Below are 25,668 nucleotides of genomic sequence, written 5' to 3'. Positions count from 1 at the left end.
TACATAGTACAGTCACACACACACACACACTCAGCACATATCTTTTGTCTTTTTCAATGCTGAAGTGACTTTCATATTCAAATTTACAGCAATTAAACCATGAAATAGAACATAATTTACCAGGGACCAATTCATAGTTATTTGTTCATTCTATTAAGTGTCCAGGGGAGACACATGAAACTTTGATAAGATCCAGCTCCTTCCCTCATGGAACAGCATTTTTTGGAACTTTGAAAAGGTTGTGTTATGTGCTGATATCATCCATACCAGGAAGGCCAGTGAATGGAGCAGGTGATTTGGAACCATCGACATTGAGAGGGATACTCAAACAGTCCTGAGAAAGATTTCCAAGGAGGCTTGGATCCCACCTCTGAGAAGATGCATAACATTCCCAATCTATACACAATTTACTTTCTGTTAGGCTTTTGGGCACCAGAATGCTCATATCTATTCTGGTTTTTATCAATGATAGTGTTTCTTTTCTTTCCTTTTTTTTTTTTTTAAAGCAATTGGGGTTAAGTAACTTGCTCAAGGTTACACGGCCAGTTATTTCTGGGTGTGGTGCTAAGTATCTGAGCCCACATTTGATCCTCAGGTTATCCTGACTCTGGGGCCGGTGCTCTTACTCGCTGAGCCACCTGGCAGCTCCCGATAGTGTTTCTTTTAAACCTTAAGAAAGAACCTTTATGTGCATGCTATATCCTCCTAGAAGAATGTAAACTACATGAGGGCAGGGACTATTTCATTTGTATTTTTGTATTCCCAGTAATTCTCTTAGTGCTTTGCATGAATTAAGTGCTTGGTGAATATTTCTGAACTGGATAACAGTGATATCTGTTGGTAAAATCCCTAGGGGACCATACCAGCTTATCATTATTTTGTCTGAGAGCCTCAGGTGTCTTCTGCTCACCCAGGTAAAGTTCTGGAGTGGAGATTCTTACCTTTTTTTGTTTTCATCGGCTCATTTGGCAGTCTGGGGAAACCTATGGATCCCAGAATAATGCCTTTAAATTCACAAGATAAAATACACAAGATTACAAAGGAAACATATTGAAATGTAGTTATTAATTTTTTTTATTAAGCAATTGGGGTTAAGTAACTTGCCCAAGTTTACACGGCCAGTTTTTTTTTTTTTTTGGTGGGGGTGTTAAGTATCTAAGGCCGGAACCAATCCGGGGCCAGTGCTCTTACTCACTGTGCCACCTAGCCGCCCCTAGTTATTAAATTTTTAAAAAATGTTCACCAACAGGGGCAGCTAGGTGGCACAGTGAAGAGAGCACTGGCCCTGGAGTCAGGAGGACCTGAGTTCAAATTTGGCTTCAGATACTTAACATGAAAACTAGCCATGTGACTTTGGGCAAGTCACTTAACCCCAATTGCCCTCCAAAAACCAAACAAAAAAAAAGTTCACTAACCTCAGACTAAGAACTTCTACTTAGGAGGAAGAGGAGGAGAGGAGGAAAGACCTGGGTCTTTGCCTTAGTTCTGCCACTAACTGGCTATGTGGCCTTGGGGTAATCACCTCTCCTCCCTTTTCCATAAAGTAAATAGGATTATTTCTAAGGTTTCTTTCAGCTCCAAGGTTTTTAATAGTCTCAACAATCGATATTCAAAGGTCCCTTCCTGGGCTGATGTATTTCTAAAGCTTTTTCTCATGCTGACATTCCATATTACAAGGTCCCTTCCAGAAATGATATTCTATATTTGAAGATGCCTTCTAGCATTATATTTCTAATCAAAACAGAGCTCTTAGAAAACAGTTAACATTAGCCAAGGAATCCATGATCAAACATAAACCTTCATATGTATATTCATAATTTGGAGATATGCAAAATAGATTTAAAGGTCAGTGTATTGAAGAGGCAATCCCAAACTAAGCTCTATCCTACAAAAATACTGTATCTCTTACTCCTTCTGGCTCTCTTGCTCTCTCTCTCTCTCCTCTGTCTCTGTCTGTGTCTGTCTCTCTCTGTCTCTCTGTCTCTCTGTCTCTCTCTCTCTCTCACACACACACACACACACACACACACACTCAGCACATATCTTTTTACTTTTTCAGATGCTGAAGTGACTTTCATATTCAAATTTACAGCAATTAAACCATGAAGTAGAACATAATCTACTGGAGACTACTATCCTGGGTGCAAGTTCCAATTTGTAGTTGTTCATTCATTCATTCTATTAAGTGTTCAGTGAGGACACACAAAACTTTGATAAGACCCAGCCCCTTCCTTCATGGAGCTTATAGTCTAGTAAGGAGATCTGAAACATAAAAATATGTAGCACTATGCAACAAATAGACAATAACCACAGAGCAGGCAAGAATGTAATAAATACATGTTTACAAAGTATTATGTGAAGTTGGAATATGAGAAGATCATTTCCCACTGTGGGTATCAGGAAAGATTTCCTGGAAAGATAGCATTTGACTCAGATCTTACAGACAAAGAGCATTCTAAGGAGAGTGTATGGCATTAGTAAAAGCTTGGAGGCGGAAAAGTGTGCTATATATATATAGGATAACAAATGTCTAGTCTGTCTGTACATAGCACTCATGGATAGAAGTGATGTAAGATAAAGTTGGAAAGGTAAGAAGGCACCAAGTTGTAGAGGACTTTGGTGAATTGAATTCAGATCTTGAGGAACTTAATTCACTTTTCTAGGCCTCCAGCTCCTTATCTTTTGCATGAGGAAAATAAAAATATCAACTCCACTCATCGAGGTTGTTCCGTGGATCATATGAGACAATGTATCTGGAAGCACTTTGTGAAGGAGAAATTCATATACAAATGGAAACCATTGTCTTCAGTGTGGTAGGTTAATGCATCTCATAAGAAAAAGGTAAATGTTTGAGTAATGCAAATCTGGGAGGAATATCGCATACATTGGATGATAGAATTGGAGTCTTAAAGAATTAACATGCTAGAATTAGTGGCCAAAGCAGATAAAAATGAAGTATAGCAGGTATAGGTGTAAAGTTCTTTAACTGGTTCCCCAAAAAAACAAAAACATTTGAGCCAGTACCAGATAAGGAAGATGTGCCTAGACAAGAGTTTGTGTTTTTCACAGATTTTTCAGAGAATCGCAGAATTGGAAAGTTCAAAGGCCATCTAGTCCAGGCCAACCCATGAATGGTATCTCTACTATACACCATGTCAGGCAAGGGGTTATAGGATCATAGATTAGAGAAGCACCTCAAAGGCAATCCAATCCAACTCTCATTTTACAGATGAAGAAACATCTGAAGAATAGTGCGATTAAGTAAATGTGGTAAAGTGGATTTCTGTTCAGATGGGATTGGATTAGAGGATCTCTGATACCCCTTCCAACTTTGAGCTTTACTCCTATAAATTAACTTACTTTTAAAGGCACAAATAGGAATAATCATGTCTACGGAATTATAATTAGCAAAATGAGCCTTAAACATCATGTTTCCTGTTAAGATACAAAAAAAGGAAAGAATGTTTCCTATTCAAGAGAAACTGGAGCAAGAGGATCTCTGAAAGGCCAAGTTCCACTTTTTTTCCCACTAATTTCTATTTCAAAAGGTTATGAATAAATGGGAATAAAGCATGTTAGAGTAGAGTGCAAGGTTAAACACGGATACATATATTCAGCTACTGGTCTTAGGGGATGACTTTTGCCTAAATCTCTCTGGCTTTATCAGCAGGGAAGGCTTTAATATACTCTCCTCTCATCTCCCTCTGATAATGTAAGTATGGCCAGATCCAGCAATTTGAAATGAGAGAGAAGATGAGTGGGGACTTGTTAGCCCCTTCAAGGAATTAATATTCCTTTTTTGGGGGATGGAGGAGGTCAAGTAACTCACTGAAACACAGACACAATACACTAGAAAGGACTCTGAATTTGGAGCCAGGGAATCTGCCACTCGGTCCCTTTATTCCCAAGTCCCTTAACCCATCTGGGTCTCAGTTTCCTCATCTATAAAATTATGGAGTGGGACTAGATTGTCTCTGAGGCCTCTTGGCCTTCCACAGGGCTGTTAAATTTTCAGTATAAGCATTTCACTTCAGAAATTATATCACTAGAAATCAGTGCTTGATTTATTGTGGGTTGTCTAGACTTAAGAAAGTGTTAACAATGCAGATTAAATTTAAAAGTGTGTGTACATACATTTTTTCCCTGGAGACCCCATTGTTAAATATTTCCCAGCACACCCCTGTACTGTTCTATAAACATTGTTTGAGGTCAGTAGGAATGCAGCAAAGGCTCAGGGAATGAATTTTCATGCGACTGGAGGCCTGCTGACTGTAGACCAATGATCATAAAGATAATAATGAGGAGGACTGGCACTTATGGAGTCTTTTAAGGTTTTCAAAGTACTTTACAACCATTATCTCATTAGAGGCTCACAACATCCTTGAATTTAATGCTTCCCCAGTGGAATAAATGAAAATAAAAACAACAAAGAAAAAGGGTTTTTGTGTGCATATTATATATTTAATATATGTGTATATACACACAAACATGTATACACATATGTGCACGCGTAGCATAGATAATATGTGTACACACATATGCACGAACAGTGTACACCTACACACATGTATGTGTGTGCACATACACATGCCTGTACATGCATGCATACATTGTACATGTAGCTCTATATGTGCATATGCATGTGTGTATAGGGTGTGTGTGTGTATGCATGTTCCAAGAAATCCTCTTGGGTAGAATAGCGACAGGGATCTGGGTTAGGTTTTTTTTAGAGCAACTCTCCATTTATTCTGCTTCCATTTCTAGTGTCAGTCTCCTATTAAGGGTCTAAAAGAACAAAATGATGATGGGAAAAGATAAAAACTCTTCACTAAAAACCAGAAAATCCTGTAGCTCAGCTGCTCCTTCCTACCCAAAGCCTTTACTGAGTCTCTCTAGATATTATTAACTCTCCCCTATCTTGAAATTACTTTATATAATAATGATGTACATACCCTTTGCATGTGCTTGTATACATGCTATATCTCCCAGTAGAATGTAAGCTTCCTAAGGGAGGGACTATTTAATTTTTATGCCTTGCACATTTTTGAAGGGATCCAGAACCAAAACTTCATTATTATGTGGAGCTCTGGATGAGAAAATTCCCCCTATTAATGCAAATCTGCAACTATTCTTCCATATAGAGAGCTGCCTGGGGCCCTGAGAGGTTATGCAATTGGTTGCAGAGTCAAACAGAAAGTACTCACCAATGGTGGAAATTCAACTCAGGTCTTGACTCTGAGGTCAGCTATCCAGTCACGACACCAGGCAGGCCTCTTACCTTCCATATCATAGATGCTTAATGAATGTTTGTGGAATTGAATTAAATAGTATACTGATTAATGTGGTATGGTATAAAGCTCACTGGATTTGGATTCTGAAGATGAGGGTTCAAATCCCGCTGCTAACACTGAAGGTGTGACCTTAGGTAAGTCACTTCACTCTCTGATCATCAGTTTTTTCATCTGGAAAATGGAGTTTAGATTAGATGGCCTCTAAGATCCCCATCTTCTGTAAAACCATGATCTTCTCCAGGGTAACTAGCTGTGACTTCCTGCAAATTACTTCATCCCTCTAAGGCAGGGGTGAAGAACCTGTGGCCTCAGGCCACACTTGGCCTTCTGGGGCCTTGGGTGTGGCCTTTTGACCAAGTCCAAGTTTTACAGAACAAATCCTTTTATTAAGGGGACTGGTGACTTTTATTAAGTTCCTTAACTGCAAAGTGGTGCTCACAGCCCACCTCCCAAGACTGTTGGACCAATTAAATAAAGTAACATGTATGGAGATGTTTGTGACTACTATGTCCTATGTAAGTAGTTCATAGTATGTTAAAGTGAGACATTGAGGCAAGATCTTTGTTCTTGTCTCCCGACACCCTTCTTCTGATATTTAAAGTTATGAGGCTTACTCAAAAAACAAAAGTAACTTCTCTGGGTCTCAGTTTCTTCATCTGTAAAATAGGGGAATAGGATAATGGATCTAGAGCTAAAGGAGTCCTCAGAGGTCATAAAGCATAGTAAGATAACATGCTGGACCTCAAATCAGGAAGACCTGAGTTTGCATCCCACCTCAGACCCTTCCCAGCTCTGGGACTTCACAGTTTCCTGGTTGGTAGAATGAGGGTCTATAACACAAAGAAGTTGAACTTAACAAACTCTATAATTCCTTCCATCTCTAAATCTGATTCTAGTCCAACCTTTTCTTTTCACAGGTAAGGAAACTAAGGGAAATTTAAGTGACTTGATTAAGGTCATATAGGTAGTCAGCATCAGGTAGTCAGGTGTGATTTTTAATCCAGGTCCTTTGTCTTTAAGGCCAATGCTATTCTTTCTACTCCATCTACAAACAGGGATTTCTAATGTCTTTTCCAGGCCTGAGATTCTATGACTTGGAAAAGTAACAAACATTACCCAACAAACCCTTGCCAGAAAACCTAACATCCTTCTATCTGATAAATGTCCAATTCTGGGAAACTCGCTGTTAGAACCCTCCCATTTAGTAGAAACATTAGAAAAATCTACATGTTAAATATAAACAAATTTGTGGCTTTGACAGGGCTGAGCAATGGGGGGGGGGGGGTGGCCTCTTTCCATTAAAATCCTACTCATCAGAATGGGTTCTTAAAGACCTGCCAACTTAATAGGAGCCGGAGGGCCTTTGAATCACAAGCCTGGCCTTGGACCATGTATATGTCTATGCTGAGTCAAATGCAGAGAGGTTCATTACCAGGAGGTCAGCCTCCAGGTGAGGAAATTTTTTTGTTCTCAGCATCTCATGTAGACTACCTGCTAAGACAATGAAGTGTTACTATCTGCATGGAAGGAAGGAAGGAAGGAAGGAAGGAAGGAAGGAAGGAAGGAAGGAAGGAAGGAAGGAAGGAAGGAAGGAAGGAAAAATGGAAGAAAGGAAGGAAAGAAGGGAGGAAGAAAAGAAGGAAGAAAGGAAGAAAAGAAAGGAAAAATGGAAGAAATGGAGGAAGGAAAGATGGAAGAATGGAAGAAAAGAAGGAAGGAAGGAAAACGGAAAGTGTAAGAAAGGATATAATGGAATCTTGTTTTGCTTCCACAAAAGTTATTAGAAGATAATCAATAGCTGTGGGGAAGCTCCTGCTTATCTTACTTTACTAAAACCCTGGCCTTCCTGGAACTATGTCCATGGCAAGAGGGAACTAGAAAGGTATGGGTATGGCATACAGCTCTGACCTTAGAAGAGAAGATGTCAGGTCCCTGATCAGGTCTCAAGTATCCTCAGGTCACACCTCTGTAATCTACATATAATCTGCATATATAGAGGGAATATGGAATATAGAATATATAGAAGGAAATAAAGTGAGGAGTATGAGAAATTTGACTATAAAAAGAGAGAAGGAATGTAAAATATAGAGAGAGGGAAATAAAGTAAGGAATTTGAGGAATTTAACTAACCATAAGTCTACCAGGAAGGACAGAACTTGTAGACCCTCACGCCTGCCTCAGTATAAGTTTGGGTGTATCCTTAGTGTGCACTAAACCTGTTTTCTTACTAGAAGCATATATAAACTCCTTCCTTTGCACACTCTGTTTCTGAGTTCTTCCAGTGAGGGGGGGGTTTGTTTTAAGGGGTACATCATGTGGCTCTTCCTAAGGGTCCCTCAAAAAAAGGGAAGCAGTGGATAGCAGAAGCTTGTCCCAGCCTAACTCCCTAACTCTACCTGGAAGTCCTGTGATCCCCACAGCCAAGTTGAGGGGCATTCCATATGTATATTAAAGGTCCCCAGGGAAGCAGTAGGCAGCAGAAGCTCTGGCCTCACTCCCTGACCCTACCTGGGAGGTCCTGTGAACCCCAAAAGCATGTTTCTCACATTAGGTACCTAACTACTACGATGTATCAGGAACTATGCATATATTGTCTCATTTAATCCTCACAAAAACTCTGGGAAGTTATGTGCTACTTTGAAACCTATTTCACAGATGAGGAATTTGAGGCAGAGGTTAAGTGACTTGCCCAGGCTCACACAACTAGTGTCTGAGGCTGGATTTGGACTCAGGTCTTTCTGATCCTAAGGGATAATGGTCCATCCATGGCACTACCCAGCTGCCTCTGATGAAAATGCATAGAGGAGTACCTAGGCTGATGAAACTCTGGCTCTTTCAAAGGCCTTGCTTCTCACACACTAATTGGATAAACTTTTGAGGTTCTAATGTCCTTTGGAAATAGTTCAGAAAGTTATACTTCTGGGCTTGAAGACACCAGGAGATTGTTCTCTCTGTCACACGCTACCTGGGCAACTGGGGCTGAGTCACTTAAACTCTGTAGACTTCAATCTCCTTCACTATAAAATGAGGTGGTTGGATGACAAGACCTTCCCTATCTTACTGTTCTTCTGTTCCCTGCTTCACACCGTTATCACTACCATGACCTTGGCCAGCAGACTCATTTTGTCACAATGAATTAACACTAGACACTGTGACAGCAAGGCTCATCAGCTTCATTGTCATGTACTTAGAATCATTTGCAGATCTTTCCAGTGTTTTGAAAACATTCTTTAACTCAGTTCAATATTTATTAAGCACCTGCTATGATAGAAAAGGCATATCTGGTTCACCGGGAAGAATGATGAGATTTAGACTCAGGTGGCCTGGATTCTAACACTGATTCAGCCTCTTCCTGCCTGTGTCACCTTGGATATCTTCCTCACATGTGGGCCTCAGTCTCCTCCTCTGTAAAATGATTAGCCTCTAAAGTCCGCTCTAGCACTAAGACAGATCCTATGATCTTCTATGCAAAATACTATGCTGGACTTGGGAAGCAAAAACAAAGACTAACAGAAAAGTCCCTGCCCTCAAGGGGCTTTCATTCTACTGGAGAGGAGGGAAATACTACACAAGCACAGAAATGTGCACATATAAGGTCATACAAAGTAATTTCAAGAGCTGGAAAGCACTAACAACTCAGGGTGGTGGGGGTTAGGAAAGGTCTTGTGAAGGATGGAGCAAGAGGCAGAGATGAGGAGGTAGGACTGCCAGACCAGAGGAACAACAAAGGAAGAGAGATGAGAGAAGGAAAACCATGTATAGGGAATAGTTAGGACGCGCTTTGTCTAGAGTGGAGAGTGTGTGTGATCTTTAACATTCCTTTATCAAGAAATCACGATTGTCTCTGTCTGTCAATCGAGATTAATATGTAAAGTCTTTAGCACGGTGTCTGGTGCATAGTAGGTCCTATATAAATTCTTGTTGCTGTTCGGTAGTTTCAATTGTGTCTGATACTGGAGAGGTTTGCCATTTCTTTCTCCAGCTCATTTTACAGATGAGGCAAATGGTTAAGTGACTTGTTGAGGTGACACAGCTAGTAAGTGTCTGAGGCTGGATTTGAACTCAGGAAGAGGAGTCTTCCTTGCTCCAGGTGCAGCGCTCTATGCACTATGGCACCACCTAGCTGTCCTCATATAAATGTGAGTTATCATAATCATCATCATCATTGTCATTTAGGAAAATAGCTGCTCTCTCTTATTGCTGTCTATACTTCCATAAAGATCTATAGAAGTACAGATAGCTATGCTAATTTATCTATCTCTGTATCCATTTATCTATGTCTGATAATCTGTTTGATCTATCACTCTATGTCAGATCTCTGTGTCTCTCTCTCTGCTCTCTGTCTCTGTCTCTCTCACTCTCACTATCTATCTATCTATCTATCTATCTATCTATCTATCTATCTATCTATCATCTATCTATCTATCTATCTATCTATCTATCTATCTATCTATCTATCTATCTATCTATCTATCTTTCCTCAGGCTATTTTTTTTCCTGTAGTAAGGCAGTCTCACCATATCCAATGCTTGGCCCTTTGACAGGAAATGTTTCTTCTTCAGCATGAAAGACACTGTCAGGGGCCCAGCCTACAGTGCTCTCCTCTCCATTGGACAGGGCAAGGGAGCCAGCCTTGTTAGAGTTACAAGAATAGAACAGAAAACTAAGATAATAGGGCTTTTCACTTGGGATTACAACCTGTGTCTCCTGATGGAAGGTCAGTGATGGATTAATAATTCCAGGAACTCCAGAGGAGCAGAGTTTCCTACTGTTCTCATCTTATTTCCCTCTTATTGAGACAAATGGGTTGAAAGGCTGTGTGTGAATCCAATTAGCCACTCAAGGAAGTGTTTTTTGATGGGAGTGGCCCAGCTACTGCAGTTTGAGAGGTTCTGCTTTGAGAAAAATGTCTATTAAGCTGACACCTGAGTGGAATAAGTATGCTTTAAAACCTTTAATGACAATCCCAATGCCCTCCACAATCTGGCTCCAACCTCCCTTTGTAGGCTCATTTCATATTATCTTTTTCATGCATCCTGTGTCCCAGCCAAACTGGCCAAATGCTATTCTTTGAACTCAGCATTCCATCTCTTACCTCCGTCTGCCTCAGTTCCCTCAAATGTAAAATGGGAATAATAATAGGATCTACCTCCCAGGGTTATTGTGAGAATCAAATGAGATATGATTTTTAAAGTGCTTAGCACAGTGCCTGACACATAATAAACATTATATAAATGCTACTTATGATGATGATGATACTCAGTGTCTGAGGTCATATTTGAACTCAGGTCTTCCTGACTCCAAGACCAGAGCTATATCTATTGTGTCACCTAGCTGCCTCTTAGCAGCATGACCTTGTTCGAGTCACTTAACCTTTGTTTGTCTTAATCCCCTGGAGAAGGAAATAGCAAATCACTCTGGTACCTTTGCCAAGAAAACCCCATAGACAACATTGGTGTGCTATGATCCACGGGGTCACAAAGGGTCCCAAAGATATTACAGAACCACTAAACAACAGGATCTGATTGTGATAATTATGATTATTACATTCCCATAACTCTTCCCCCATGCTGGGAGGGTATAGCAGCAAGCACCCTAGCATGCCAAGGATGGCTGCTAGCACAGGTTCTTGGATCTGCTTTTCTAAAGGAAAGCAACTCAAAATGGGTTACAATGTTGCTTTAATCAAACATACATCATTTACCTAGTTCAGGGGGAAAAGGTCAGCACCCCGAACTTCAGAGAATACAAACAGAGGTTACAACAGAAAATAACACAATTCAGCAGACAGGCTTCTAAGCTGTCTGACCATTACATCCATACCTAGTGTTACCACAGAGGGAAGCATCAATATCCGGGTTTTCAAAGCCAGGTGGCTCAAGGGCTGCCCAGAGTCTCATCTGGCCAAATCACACAACTCTTCCCAAAGTGAGCCCCAAAGCAAAACCTCACATCAGGGTATATATAGACTTCTCCTGGGTCAGAGAATGTCACAAACCTCTTGACCCACTGCCCAATCACAAAATAACAAGGTGTGGGCATTCCTGAAAAACAAGCCTCCTGCCACAGGCTCTATGTGACCACATTCAGCCTATTAGGGGGCAGAGCACATTTTCAAATCAGGGAAGGTTCTCAGATTTGCTTAAGCCTATCAAATGGGCCAAGGAGCAGGGAAGATCTTCAGATTCCCATTACATTGGGCACTCTCTACTCATCCCCACCACTCAGAATCCTTGTCTTCCTGCAAATCTGCTTAAACATTGCCTCCTCCATAGGGGCTTCCTTGATGCCAAAGGTGTTCTCACCCTCCTCAAATTTCCATCTAGCACGTCTGCCTCCATCACACTCCATTTGTATTGTATTTATTTATGTATATATCATATCTCCTCCTTCTACCTGAGTAAAATATAAACTCTTTAAGACCAGGGACTGCATCATCTTTTCTGCTTGCAAACATGGACTCTAACATAATGCCTTATATACAGCAGGTACTTAATAAATGTTCATAATAATGATAGCTAACATCTATATGGCACTCTAAGGTTTGCAAAGCACTTTACAAACATTATCTTATTTTATCCCTACAATAATCCCTGGGAGGTAGGTGCTAGTATTATCCCCATTTTATAGATGAGGAAACTGAGACAAACAGAAAGTAAGTAATTTGCTCAGGTCACACAGCTAAGTGTCTGTGGTTGAATTTAAACTCGGGTCTTCTGGGTCCAGTGCTCTATCCACTTTGCCAATCCAGCTGCCAATGGAAATGGCATTTGGCCAGACCAGAATGGTCTGGTTTCTAATGAACTAACTGTGTGACTTCAGTTGAATGACTTCCCTTCTCAGATCATCAGATACCTCCTCTATAACATGAGGAGGGGAAACTCAATGAGTTCTAAGTTCCCTTCTAATTCTAGACTATTTCATGATTCTGGGAACTGTCAATACCAAGTCAAGCTTATGCATGTGAGTAGAGGTCAGTGTGACTATTTGAGAATCTGCATATATTCTGGAGTCAGACTATACAGTAGTGGGGTGGTATTTTATATATTTGTCTTTGAGCTATAGTGGTGATTGACAATGATAATTATATTATGGAATCACCAAAGCTCAGAGACCAGAGGGACTTCAGTGGTCATCTAACCCATCTGAACCAGGTACCCTTCTACACATCTGACAAGTGATCTTCCAACTCTATGTCCTCCCAAAGCAGCTCATTCCACTTTTGGACAGCCTTAAGCATTAGGAAATTTCTCTTTGACCTCAAGCCTAAATACACCTTTGTGTCTAGTTCTGCCTTCTGGGGGCAAGAAGAAAAAAAGAAAAAGTCTAATTTCTTTCTTACATGACAACCCTTCAAATGTTTAAAGGTAGCTATCATGACCCCTAATCCCTTGCCAAGCCTGGTCTTCTGTAGACTAAACATTTCTAAATTCCTTCCACTAATCCTCCTATGGCATAAATGGAAGATCTGCTGCTGTAACAAGGTGCTGGATTTGGAGTCAAAGGTCTCTGGTTCAAATTCCAGCCTTGGTACCTGAGTGATGTTAAAAAAAAAAATAACTGAATGTCCTTGAACCTCAGTTTTTGTCTCTATCAAATGACCTCTAAGCGTCCTTCCAACTCTGAATCTATGACCATCCTGGAAATCTATTCTATTCTTGAATAGTTCTAATTGTACTTATATCTAATTCACTTGCATATCATGGCAGCACCTCCTGATGTCACGGTCCTCTTTGAGAACAAAGGACAAACAACAGTTATAATTGTTTGGAAGCTTCTCCTTTCATGGAACCCAAAGTGTCGTCTTTGTGATTGCCCTCTCTCCTTCCTCTCTGCTCTCCATTCCATCCCCGCCCCCGACCAGGCTAAAAAACCCCATTTCCCTCAACCAATTCTCATATGACACTATTTTGAAGGCCCTTCAGTATTACCAGAGATGAGAAGCTCCTTAGAGAATAATGAAAACAACCCATTCTTAGTCTAGACTGAGAGGCAAACTGTTCTGTGCCTTTCCAGGATAGCTAAAGAGTATAAATCAATAAAGAAATAAATCTTCATGTAGTTTTATGAAATGAATAACTATCCCATGAAACATTCTAATAGATTTAATGAAGCTGGAAGCTCACCTCCTCTCCTCTTCCCTGTCCACCTCCCTAAAATTAAGCATATAGGCCCAGCAATTAAACACCAGCAAAATAGAAAATCTCTCTTCCAGGTGGAACTTGTCTGCAGCTCACCATCACTGCAGTGCTTGGATCAATAAGAAAGATGCAGGCAAACAGAACCCCATTTTGGGAGGGTTTCTTGGGCAGTAGATTCCCCAACTGGGAATTTGCAAAGTCTTCCTCTTCCCCAGGGGAAATCCATGTTCCTGATTCTAAAGTTCTCCTTTCCTCATTCCCCTGGAGGTAAAATTGGTCTCACAAGAATTGGGCAAAGGCCTGAAGCCTCAAAATCGAACCAAAAGGGCCCCTCTGGGGCTCCCACAGAGCCTATTATCTGTTTCTTTTGGCCTAAGTCCAGGTCTGAGATGTAGAGTGTAAATAATTCCTTGGTGGCTGCGGCTCTCAGAATGCAAGGAGCCAGTGAAGCGACCTGATACGTGCCTATTGAGTTAGGGGTGAAGACGGGCCAGATACAGCCCAGGACACTAACCGCACCCACAGGGCATTCATCATAATCAAATTCCAGAGTCATGTTCCTATGGTGTCCTTAGAATTCCCCAATCCAATAGTGGCCTTGGCACTGGCTGGAGGCTGGCAAGCATTTTCTTGTCCCCATTTCTGCCACTCTCCATGGAATTCTGGAGAGGACCAAGATGTGACTCCTGAGAGAGGAGCTCTCCAGGCCTGGCACTCTGTAAGAAGAGCTGCACTGCAGTGAAAGCCACAACCTGATTCTTTGCGTGGCACCCCACCATTTTCATAATGGCACTTCCACATCAGCCCCTCAGATGCATCCCTACGGTCTTCCTGGGAGAGCAGCAGGCCTGGTAAACACTTTCCCCTTTACCAACCCACTGACCTGACACTATGGGACTCACATCCTATGGAGGTGTCTGTGGGGTCATGGAACGACTACCAGCTAGACACAGAAGTCTTGAACTCTGATCCTGTAATTTAAAAACTGGGTTTTTGCTATTGTTGTTCAGATGTTTTCAGTCACATCCAACTCTTCATGACCCCATGTGGGGTTTTCTTGGCAAAGATACTGGAGCAGTTTACTGTTTCCTTCTTCTCCAGTTCATCTTTTACAGATGAGGAAACTGAGGCAAACAGGGTTAAGTGACTGGCCCAGGGTCACTCAGCTAGTAAGTGTCTGAAACTAGATTTGAACTCAGGAAGATGAGTCTTCCTGCCTCCAGGCCCAGAGCTCTATCCAATGCACCTCCTAGCTGCCCCTAAATTAAAGCTGGATAGGCCTGGGCAAATCATGTTAGCCTTTCTTCCATTTTTCACAGGGAGGTAGGCAGAAAGATGTGTGATAAGAACACTGGATTAGCAGCAGTCAGGAGACCTGAGCCCAAGGGTGTTCTCGAGTCAGCTCATTGCTTTCAAAAATCTATTGAGCATTTATACCTCATGAAGTGGCAAATGCTACAAATCAAAGCTCGGTTTATTTTTTGGTGATTGTCTAGAATTTTTTTTTTTGCTTTATTATTTTTTTTGGAGGGGGAAGGCAGGGCAATTGGGGTTAAGTTGCTTGCCCAAGGTCACATGGATAGTAAGTGTTAAGTGTCTGAGGTCGGATTTGAACTCAGGTCCAGTGAGTCCAAGGCCAGTGCTCTGTACACTGTGCCACCTAGCCGCCCCAATTGTCTAGAATTTTAAAAGTGATACAGGTTAAGATTAAAAATATGTGGCCTGTACATTATTTTTTCTTCAGACAGCTGATTGTTAAACATTTACCAGTACACTCCTGACTGGGACCAATTCCCCACTCTACCAAAGTACTTTAAAATTGCAAATTGTCACCATAGTTTCATTATCTACCTGGGAGGAAGGGAAGGGAACAAGGAAGGGAACAACACCTACTGTATACCAGACACTATGCTAAGGGATTTACAAATATTATCTCACTTGATTACCTCGCAGGGTTGTCCTGACGACTTAAGGAAAAGTGTTGTTATCATAATAACATTTCTTGAGCTGAATAAAAACAACACAATTCGCCATATGACTTTGATGGTTTCAATGAGATTGTGCATGCAATTCGATCACAGAGCACACATTTAGAGTTGGAAGGGATATCAGTTATCATTGAGTCCATCAAATGGATCAGCCTCATTTTACAAATGAGGAAACTGAGGCCCATAAGGGTTAAGTGACTTGCCTAGGGTCACACATAATAAATGTCTGAGGCAGAATTTGAACCCCAATCTTCTTGATTTTTAGTTCAGCACTCTATCCACTACTACTACATGATATTACCTCTCATACTGCATGTTATAATAATAAAATTCTTATTGTATTTTAGGGCTTGGGGGCAACCAGGTGGCACAGTGGACAGAGTGCTGGTCATGGAGTCAGTAAGACTTGAATTCGACTCTGCCCTCAGCCACTGTGTGACCTTGGGCAAGTCACTTAACCCTGTTTGCCTCAGTTTCCTCATCTGTAAAATAAGCTGGAGAAGGAAATGGCAAACCACCCCATTATCTTTGCTTAGAAACCCCCCAGAAGGGTCACAAAGGGTCAGACATGACTGAGACAACTAAACAACAAATTTTGGGGTTTATAAAACACTATCCTTACAAAGAAGAGAATCAGTGAGCTTGGCACAGAGAACAAGTCGAGCTGGGGAAACCAGGAGACTTTTTTTTTTTTTACCCAGGCCACAAGATAGAAAGAAGACTCACTGGATTTGGATTCTAAGGATCTGTTTTCAAAGTTTGGCCATATGATCTTAGGAAAGTCACTTCTGGGCCTCAGTTTCCTCTTCTGCAAAATCAGGATGCTGGACTAAATGGTCTGTAAGATCCCTTCCTGCTCCCAGTTCTATGAACCAGTGAAGCCCTAAAGGGAGCTTTCCTCCTGCAGCTCCAAATTCCATATCTCTCTTACCCCCATCTGTCTCTGACTGATCTTGTGGCAACCTTAGTTTTCCAAGAGCCCAATTAGTCCTCTGTTCAATGGCCTATACTGAGCTGTATTCTCCATATTTGTGAGGAGGGAAGGGAGAGTGAGTGAGGAATTAGGAGGTGGACAGAGCTAGAGAAATGGTGGCCTGCTGCCCTGGGAAACTTTGTCTGGCATCCTGGGAATCTGCCCAGCTGGCCTTGTAGAGGTCATCCAGTCCACATGCTCAGCTGAACCTTTCGTCTTTTGTTTCCTCTTTCTGAGAGCAGTCATCTCTGTTCCTGCTGAAGTCCGGTACCTTTTTGCCAAGAAACTGATTCTTCACCCTCTACCGCCCATTTGAACCCAATGACGTTAGCTAACTTCTTCTCGCCCAAAGAAATAATTACCCACAACTCATTCCTGGCTCCCACAAAGCTCATTTTTGCTACCCTTGTACCTCCATGCTCAATCTGAAGGAAAATCCAATTTTACCAACATCTGATAAATCAAACACTCATTCATTTCTTTTCTTCTCAACCCCAACAGAGTTCCTAGATAGGTTGCTGGCCAGGACAGTAGATTTAATGTCACCAGTTGTCTAATCACCTTTCAAAGATGACTCTTCCTCCTAAATTTCAAAGATCATTTTCTAAATGCACCAGCAGGGATTAAATGAAACTTCTCAAAGAAGCCTCTGCAGGAGATGTGAGCCTGAGCGTTCCACTGGTTTTAGCTGCAGCCTCTACCATTCAGTAAATCATTTGTAGAAGAGTTTGCAAACAATAATGAGAAGGACCCCTCTCTGGCTTTGTACCCTTGGTCCATCTCTAAGCTAATGAACTCAGTTTCCCAACATTCCCTCAATGAGACAAGGTAAAAACTGTTCTCCAGAAAGAAGCAGTAACATGTAAACTCCAAAGAGATGCCACCTACCTGGTTACAGGTGTTAATATCTACCCCATTCCGCAGGTGATCCAAAGCTTTGTCCAAGTTTCCTGATCTTGCTGCCCTCAGAAAACTGGTAGCAGCATCGGCCTACAAAGAGAAAAAATGAACAGCTGTGAGTCATTCATCCATCCCATGGTCAGCCCCATCAGATTACACCCCACAGGCCCAGCAAAAGTAGTGGGAAGCAAGATAAACCTTGAGGCCAGTAGCAGAAAAGCAAGAAGGTCAAATAATGATACTTGGTGTCTGTTTGAGAATCAAATAAAGGAGTGCTACTCTGTTCCTCTGACAGACAGAGAGACAGATGACATTAAATGTGTCAGACCTAAGGGAGAGAACACAAAATTGACAAGTCAAGACTAGCCACTGAAGTCTTCTTTGTGTCTGGGGAACAATTCATCCTCTTAGAGATTCTACGGGCTTCATCACTCAGTCAAAGAGGCTTTCACTAATGGATTTCACTAAAGTCCTCATCCAATGCTGAATCATGGTTTGGAGGTTGCTTTGGGTTCTCAAAGGCTGAGTCAATGAAACCCAGTCCTGGAAGGTCCCATTCCCTGCTGGAAAAATTTGGAGTAGAGACCCAGGGACATACTGTTTCTTTGGATATAAAACCAGTCTAGTGGAGTTTAGAGAGGCTCATTGTTAGGTTAGCTGCTGATAGATGAATATTTTGTCCAGAGTAACTCTCAAGGACATCTACTAAGTTTGTAGAGGGGTCATGATCAGTAACAGTGTAGATAAGCACCCACACTGATGAAATCACATTCTTAAAGTATTACATAATTTATACGTACATATGTATATATGTGTGTCTGTTTATCTATCTATCATAAAGTTTGGAGAAGCTAGGTGGTTCAGTGGATAGAGTGCTGAACCTGGAGTCAGGAAAACTCATATTTGTGAGTTCAAACCCAGCCTTAGACACTTCTTAGTTGTGTGACCTCAGGCAAGTCACTGAACCCAGTTTGCCTCAGTTTCCTCATCTGTTAAATGAGCAGGAGAAAGAAATGCCAAACCACTCCAAGGAGCTTTGCCAAGAATATCCCAGATGGGGTCATGAAGAGTTGAACACAAATGAAAAATGACCAAACGGCAAAAATCACAAAGTATGAGTTTACTAAATGTTATTCTTGTTTGCAAAAGAAACTTTATTTAAAATGAACACAGTGAAACAAAGCAAATGACTTAAGTATGTATATGACGTGACTTGATTGTCTTGAAAGTATTCCTCTTAGTATGAATTCATTGTTTTTGACTCTTGGGATGGTCACAATTTAATATTACTTCAACCACTTAAAGGTCTTTCAAATTCCTTTGGCTGATAATGGTTTTTTTAAATGAAGTTTATGCTACCATCCTTTTCAAAGCACTATAATAATTTTTAGAAGGAAATGATAGTAGAAATTCCTATAATAGTATTATAATTCATATATGGGGATGTGTGTATACATATACAACAATGCACCAAAGTTATAATCATCTGACTCGAAAACAAACCACTAAGCTTGATTTTTCCTTTTTGAATCTCTAAGTTGTTACGATGTATGCCCACCTGATTCTCAAAGGAGAGGAAATCTTTACTTCCACTATTGCAACAAAAGAAAGGGATACATTTTATCTCTTTTCTGAACTATTTAACTCAACTCAAGCAATGGTTATTAAACACCTACTATGAATAAGACTATTATAATAACTTTCTAATTGGTTTCCCTTTTAACATTTTTTTTCCTTTTTCCACAGAACCACCAAAACACTAGATTTATCACTCTGTTGCAGCAAAAAAAAAAAAAAGCTTTGGTGTTTCCCTTTTGCCTATTGGATAAAATTATTTGCTTGGCACTTAAGGCCCTTTACTGTGTATTTCCAATATACTATAACATAGTAGAAAGGGGACTTAGTTTCCAATCCTACCTCCCCAAGATTTAGTTGACTCACCTGTAAAATAAGAAGATTGGGGGTAGGTGGCCTCTAGGGTTCCTTCTAACTCTAGAAATCTACAGTCCTATGATCCTATACCTTTTTAGTCTTATTTCACATTATTCTTATTTACACACTTAATAGTCCAGTCAAATATGGCCCACTAAGCTATTCTTTGAACTTAATGCCAACTCTCATCTCCATGTGTTCACACAGGCCATCCCCATTCCTGGTACACACTCCCTACTTATCTTTGCTAACATCCTTCTCTTTCTTCAGAATTACAGTTCAGGTGCCCCATCCAGTGAAGATTAGAAGGCTATTTGTTGAAGATATTGTAGTAGTGATTCTAGGTCAGGTATCTGTTAGATCTGATTAGCAGTGAGGTGCCTTCCAACTCTGAGATTCAAAGTTCACAAAGACCTTAGAGGACTGAAAGGTCTCTAAGGGCAAATTTGTAGGAGATGGTAGATCCAGTCACTGTTGTAGTGAGACCAAGTCTCTTGACAAACCTTCATTTGATTTTTAAACCTGATGTTTGAAGATTCCCATCCTTCACAGAATTTCATAATTGGAACAGACCTCAATGTCCATTTGGTCCAATCTATAACTGAACAAGAATCCCTTCGGCAACATACCCAGAAAATGGTCAACCAGCCTTTATATGATGACCTCCAATGAGAGAGAACTCACTTTCTCCAAGGCAGCCCATTTCACTCTTGGATAACTCTAACTTTAGGAAATGTTTCTTTACATCAAACCTAAACTCACTTTTCTGCAATGTCTACCTATGGTCTTAGTTCTACCCTCTGGAGCCAAGCAGAATGAATCAGATTTAATCCTTCAAACTCATAAAGATGAATCTATCAGTAAGCAAGTCAGTGTTTCTATGGCAGGTGCTGAAAACAAAAGTGAAAAAGTCCCTACCTTTAAGAAGTTTACTTTATATTGGAGACAATCCATCAGTAAACATTCCTCAAGGGCCTATGGCCACAGTGCTAAATGATTGGAACACAAAAGAGCACAAGGCTGTCCCTGCCATCCAGGAGCTCACCATCTACTGGGAGGGACATACATAGGTATGTGTGTGACAAATATCAAGTAGATACAAAGCATTAGCAACTAGAGGTGATGATCAGGAAATAAACAGAAGCACCTGACCTGAGGTCTTAAAGGAAATCAGGGATTCCAAGAGGTGGGAACAAAGAGGGAGAGTGTTCTAGTCATGGCAGAAGGCCAGCGCAAAGACATGGAGCTGGAGATGGAGTTTTGTACAATGGACAGCAAGTTGACCAGTCTGGCTAGACCACAGAGTACATGAATTGGAGTAATGTCTAAGAAGGTTAGAGGGCAGGATGGAGCCAGGCTTTAGATTTAAATGTCACATAGAAGACTTTATACAAAGTGTCCCAAAAGTCTTAATGCAGTTTCAAATTTTATTAACTTCAGTATTATAAATGCTTCAAACTTACAAAAAGCAATATTCCAAAAGTTAATTATTAGATTTTTAAAAAATATTGATGTTTCTTATTAGAATTTCATATAACCACTGTCTTGTTCTATATATATATATATCACTCTGATTTTTGAATTTTGTAAAAACTTCAGTCAGTTGCTGCTCAGTGACTGAAAGGAATGCATTTGCAATCCTACCCATCCAAAGAATATCCAAGGAATGAGGTTTTGATACATACATGACTGTTTTGACATGACCCTACAAGAAATAGCCCAACTGATAATTGAGGTCAACTTAAGTAACCAAGGTGGCCCATCAAGGGGACTGACCCCCTCTCTGATCCATCAGTCAGAGGAAGTTTCATCCAGAAACTATCAAACACATAATTCATAATGCATAATAATACCATATATTGCTAAAATTAAAATACTAATTACTCAAAAAAATTCATGAAACTAAATAAGTATAAAATAGATTTAAATAAACTTTCAAATTATGGTGACTTTGGGGGTAAGTTTGTAGCATTTATACTGCTAAAGGTATTAAAGCTTTAAATTACACCAAGAATTTTGGGATACCCTTGATCCTAGAAGAAAGAGGGAGTCACTGGACTTTATTGAATGAGGGGAGGGCATGACCATGTTCATATCTGCCCTTTGGAGGTGGTGAGGAAAATGTACTGGAACATGAGGAGGCTTGAGACAGGGAGACCAAATAGAAAACTATTGCAACAGACCAGGCCAGAAGTGATGAAGTCCCGAAATAGGGTGGTAGCCAAGAGAATAGAGAGTAAAGGGCATTTGTGAGAAATACTGTGGAGGAAGAAATGAGAAGATCTGAAAACTGATCAGATATACGGGGTGAGGGTGAGGAGGTGAGGCCAACATTGAGACTGTCAATTTAGTCACATGGAAAGATCATGACACCCATGACAATAACAGTAAAGTTCAGAAGAGGGTTCTACTTCTTCCACCCTAATTCATTCCTTTTAACTTAAAAGAAACTTTATAGGCAAATAGACCATTGGTTTGGGAGGAAATGAAACTAGCAATAAAAGGGCATTAATAACCTGGAACAAGTCTAGAGGACAATCAGATGGATGAGGGGATTGGATATTGTTCAAGGGGGCAATGTTGGAAGGGGATGGGGATGTTTAACATGAAGAAGAGATGAGTTAGGGGGTGAGGGTGGGGTGGGAGCTTGGAACTCTACTCTTGTCTTGAGATGTAGCAAGATAAAGAGGAAAGAGAGATGAGGTCAGAGAAGCTGATTTGAATCACAACTCTGCTCTTCTCATCAAAGTGAAAGATTTTCATTTCCTGACTGTGGTTCATCTCCCTAATTCCTCTTTGTCCATATAGACCACTTACCACTGAAAACACTTATTTATCTCGGATATAAAGGACCAACCAGAGACAGCAAGAACCAAAAAAAATAAATGAACACCCCCAGGTTTTGTGGCTTCTTTTGCTCACGTTAAGCAAGGGCAATTAATCAAGTGGCAGGCCATACATGCCTATGTTTTTTTTACCACATTCTTTCAAAGTATCAGAATCTAGTGGCTTCTTGCTTCCCTCATGTTTCCTTCCCTACTCCCGTCATTTCTTCCTTGTTTAGACAATTTGTCTGTTGCCTTTATCATCCCAAGCATTCAGTGCTGGGGCTACAAAGAAAGGGAAAAAAGAGTCCCTACTCTTAAGGGGCTTACATTTTAATGAATGAGAATACATGTAAATAACTAGGTACAAATAAGATATGGTCAGACTAAAAGGAAGGTAATCTCAGAGGGGAAGGTGCTGAGGAACTAAGGGACTGGGACAGGCCTCCTACAGCCAGTGGAATTTGAGCTCAGTCTTGAAGGAAGCAAAGGCCAGTGAGAAGGTACAGAGTCAGGAGATACGGTATCATGTAGGAGGAACAGCAAGACCAGTTTCATGGATCATGGAATATGTGGTGGGGGAATAAGGTGTAAGAAGGCTGAGAAGGTGAGAAGTGGTCAACTTATTTTCACAAGTTTATAAAGTTCATAAAGTTTGGCTTTAAATGCCAAAAAGAGGATTTTTATATTTGATTCTGGAAGTAATAAGGAGCCATTGAAGTTCATTGAAGACGGGTTGGGTTGGGTTGGGGATGACCTGGTTAATTGAGTCTGTTTTAGATAAATCACCTTGGCAACTAATTGGAAAACGGATTTCAAGAGACCAGTCTGAGGGTATTGAAATAGTTTAGGCAAGAGCTGGTAAGGATTGCAGCCATGTGAGCAGAGACAAGGGGACATAATGAAAGGAAAACCGACAAGATTGGGCAATAGATAGGATATGTGGGGTGAAGAGGGTGACAGATTGAGGATGACATGAAGATTGCAGGCCTAGGTGACTGGGGGTATGTGCCATTTTGTTTGGTTAAAGAGTTGTCATCTTTGAAGGGGGAATGAACATTTTCTACTTGGTCCCCAAGGACAAGACTAAGAGAATCAAGTAGACAAGTTTCAGGAGAATAGTTTGACCTTCCAGTTGTCTAGCAATGGCACAGACCATCTTGTAAAGTAATGAATTCCCCATCTCTAGAAATATCCAAGTAGAGGCAAGACCAGCATATTCCAGCATAAGACAGAAAGTGGGACAACATGAATTCTAAGGTTTCTTCCATCTCTGCCTTTGCTACTCAAACCTACGTCACCTTGGACAGATTGCGGATCTGCTCTGAGCCTTTGTTTTCTCTTCTATAAAAAGAAGGAACTGGTTCCAGTTGCCACTTAGTTACCCTCTATCAGCTCAGAGTATCTGAAATTAAATTCCACACAGAATGTCAGACATGGAAGAGAATTTAGAAATCATTTAGTATGAGTCTCCTCATTTTGCAGATGAAGAAACTGGGTCCCGGAGAGGTTAAGCTATTTGTACGTGGCCACAATGGTGACAAATGGCAGAGAAATCCAAGCATCTTTCCACAACCCACCCAGACATATTCACTTTTCAACTGATTCAGCTCCTCATTCCAGACTCCTCCACCTCTGCCCCAATGGGGCACTGCTGACAATGCCTATACCTAGGTCTCCTCCTTTGTCTGGTGAGTTTATTGCTGAAATCTCCATTAGAGGAAATGGAAGAAACCCAGTCACTAACTTCCAATCAGGCTCAGCCCCTGACCACCCAGACTACCTCACTACTTTATCCCTCAAATTGCCACCAGACAGATTTTACTAAACTACTGAATCCTTTATGTCACCTTCCTTACTGTAGATCCTACAGTGGTTTCCCATTGCCTGTAGACCAAGCCCAAACTCTTCAAGTAGCAGTCATTCAAAGTTTTTCATCGACTGACCCCATCTTGCACTTGTGTCCCACTGTTCCTCAACATGAGTTTTCCACTTCTTCCAGATTGATCTATTTACTAATCTTCTCCCCCAAACCCTGACTTATACCTGCCTTCATGCTTCTGTTTCATATATACACCTTTCCCTTGTCTTTGTCAATTCAAATCTTATATGACCTTTAAGACCTTAAATCTTACATTATCATCAAAATCCCATCTCCACAAAACCTTCCCCTTCTTCTCCAAAGTACAATTTTTTTTCCTTCTCTAAGATTTTGGAGCATGTGATAAGCCATATAATTCAGCCCTTGATGTTATACTGCCTTATTTCATATCAGTGATATCTTTTTAAAAAAGATCTCTTTTTAAAAAAGATCTACATAGCACCTGGTACATTGCAACATTCATTTTAATCTGATTTATATTTTGACAGTTAGCCAATCCACAATCCCATTGGAATGGATACTCCCTTTGATCATGAAGATCACAACTCATTAATGCCTGCTCATATCACATGATTACAGACCTCAATCTGTTCACACTTTCCCATCTTCTACAGGAAGCCTTTCCCAACCCCTCTTAATTCTAGTGCCTTCCCTCTGTTAAGCATTTCCTATTATCCTGTATATAGCTTTTTTTGTATGTATGTTTGCATGTTGCCTCTCCAGTTAGATTGTAAATTCCTTGAGGGCAAGGACTGACTGTCTTTTGCCTCTTTTGTATCCTCAACACTTGACAGAGTACCTAGCACATAGTAGGCACTTAACAAATGCTTCTTGATTGATTTCTCATACTGTTTTTTACCTCTGTCCTCCCATAAACCATAGAGGATTTCTCTTTAAGGAAGATACGTATGCATTATCTCCCTTGACAGAATGTAAGCTCTTTGAGGGCAAGTGTATCCTCAACACCTAGCATGGTGCCTGGCATATAATAGATACAATATTTATCAATCAATTGATAGATCTGTCTGATGGCCTTCCTCTGAGTCTTGTAGCATATTCTGGGACACTCTTTCCACCCCTCACTCTTGCTTAACCAACCAAGCCACCTCTTCATTTATTCCTATGGGTCTTGCAAACTAAATTTAACTGACCTAAATATAGCAGGATTAGGGAGACATTTATGGTATAATTTCCCACCTTTTCTGTCAATTGCCCTCAGAGACAACTATAATTAATCTCGGATTCCCCTCAAACACACACACAACCATGCAACCCAACTGTTTCTATCCTCCATTGGCAATCCTCTGCATTCTAAACTAGACGGAGGAAGTAACTCATCTAAGTTAACAGAGTCTAGGCTAACTACAGTCCTGAGAGGAAATTAGAGGAAAGGAAGTGAATTAAATTCCAAATGGAGCACAGGATATAAGGGAATGAGTTGTGAGTAATTGAGACACCCAGACTATTATTAAACTTTGCACTTCCTGTGTGGGGAGATGCTAATATGGCAATAGATCAAAAACCCAGGGGGCACCTACTATGGGCTAGGGAAGAGGCAGAAAGAATACTTTTAAATGTCAGCATACCTTCTAACATAGGTGAGAAGACAGAGTCAAAAAAAGGGGTTTGTGACATAATAGGGGATGGGTGAAGTTTAGTTTTCTAGAAGACATGAACCCCAGATTAATATAATCCAGCATGACTTCTCCTCTCTCTCTCTCTCTCTCTCTCTCTCT

General features: G+C 40.7%; 1 protein-coding gene across 1 annotated transcript in view; it reads right to left on the bottom strand.

The window, feature by feature from the left end:
- Positions 1 to 25,668, bottom strand: part of ANK1 (ankyrin 1) — a 203,070-nt gene that overhangs the window by 128,569 nt on the left and 48,833 nt on the right. Inside the window, exon 2 of the mRNA XM_069075835.1 lies at positions 17,282 to 17,383. Coding sequence (XP_068931936.1) covers positions 17,282 to 17,383 — 102 coding nt within the window. The remainder of the gene's footprint in view (positions 1 to 17,281; positions 17,384 to 25,668) is intronic.

The sequence above is a fragment of the Petaurus breviceps genome, unplaced genomic scaffold, assembly GCF_028583685.1.
Source record: "Petaurus breviceps papuanus isolate PSGF00001 unplaced genomic scaffold, PetGlider_PUasm1.0 90919, whole genome shotgun sequence".
Classification (NCBI taxonomy): domain Eukaryota; kingdom Metazoa; phylum Chordata; class Mammalia; order Diprotodontia; family Petauridae; genus Petaurus; species Petaurus breviceps.
This window is presented reverse-complemented; position numbering and strand designations above follow the sequence as displayed.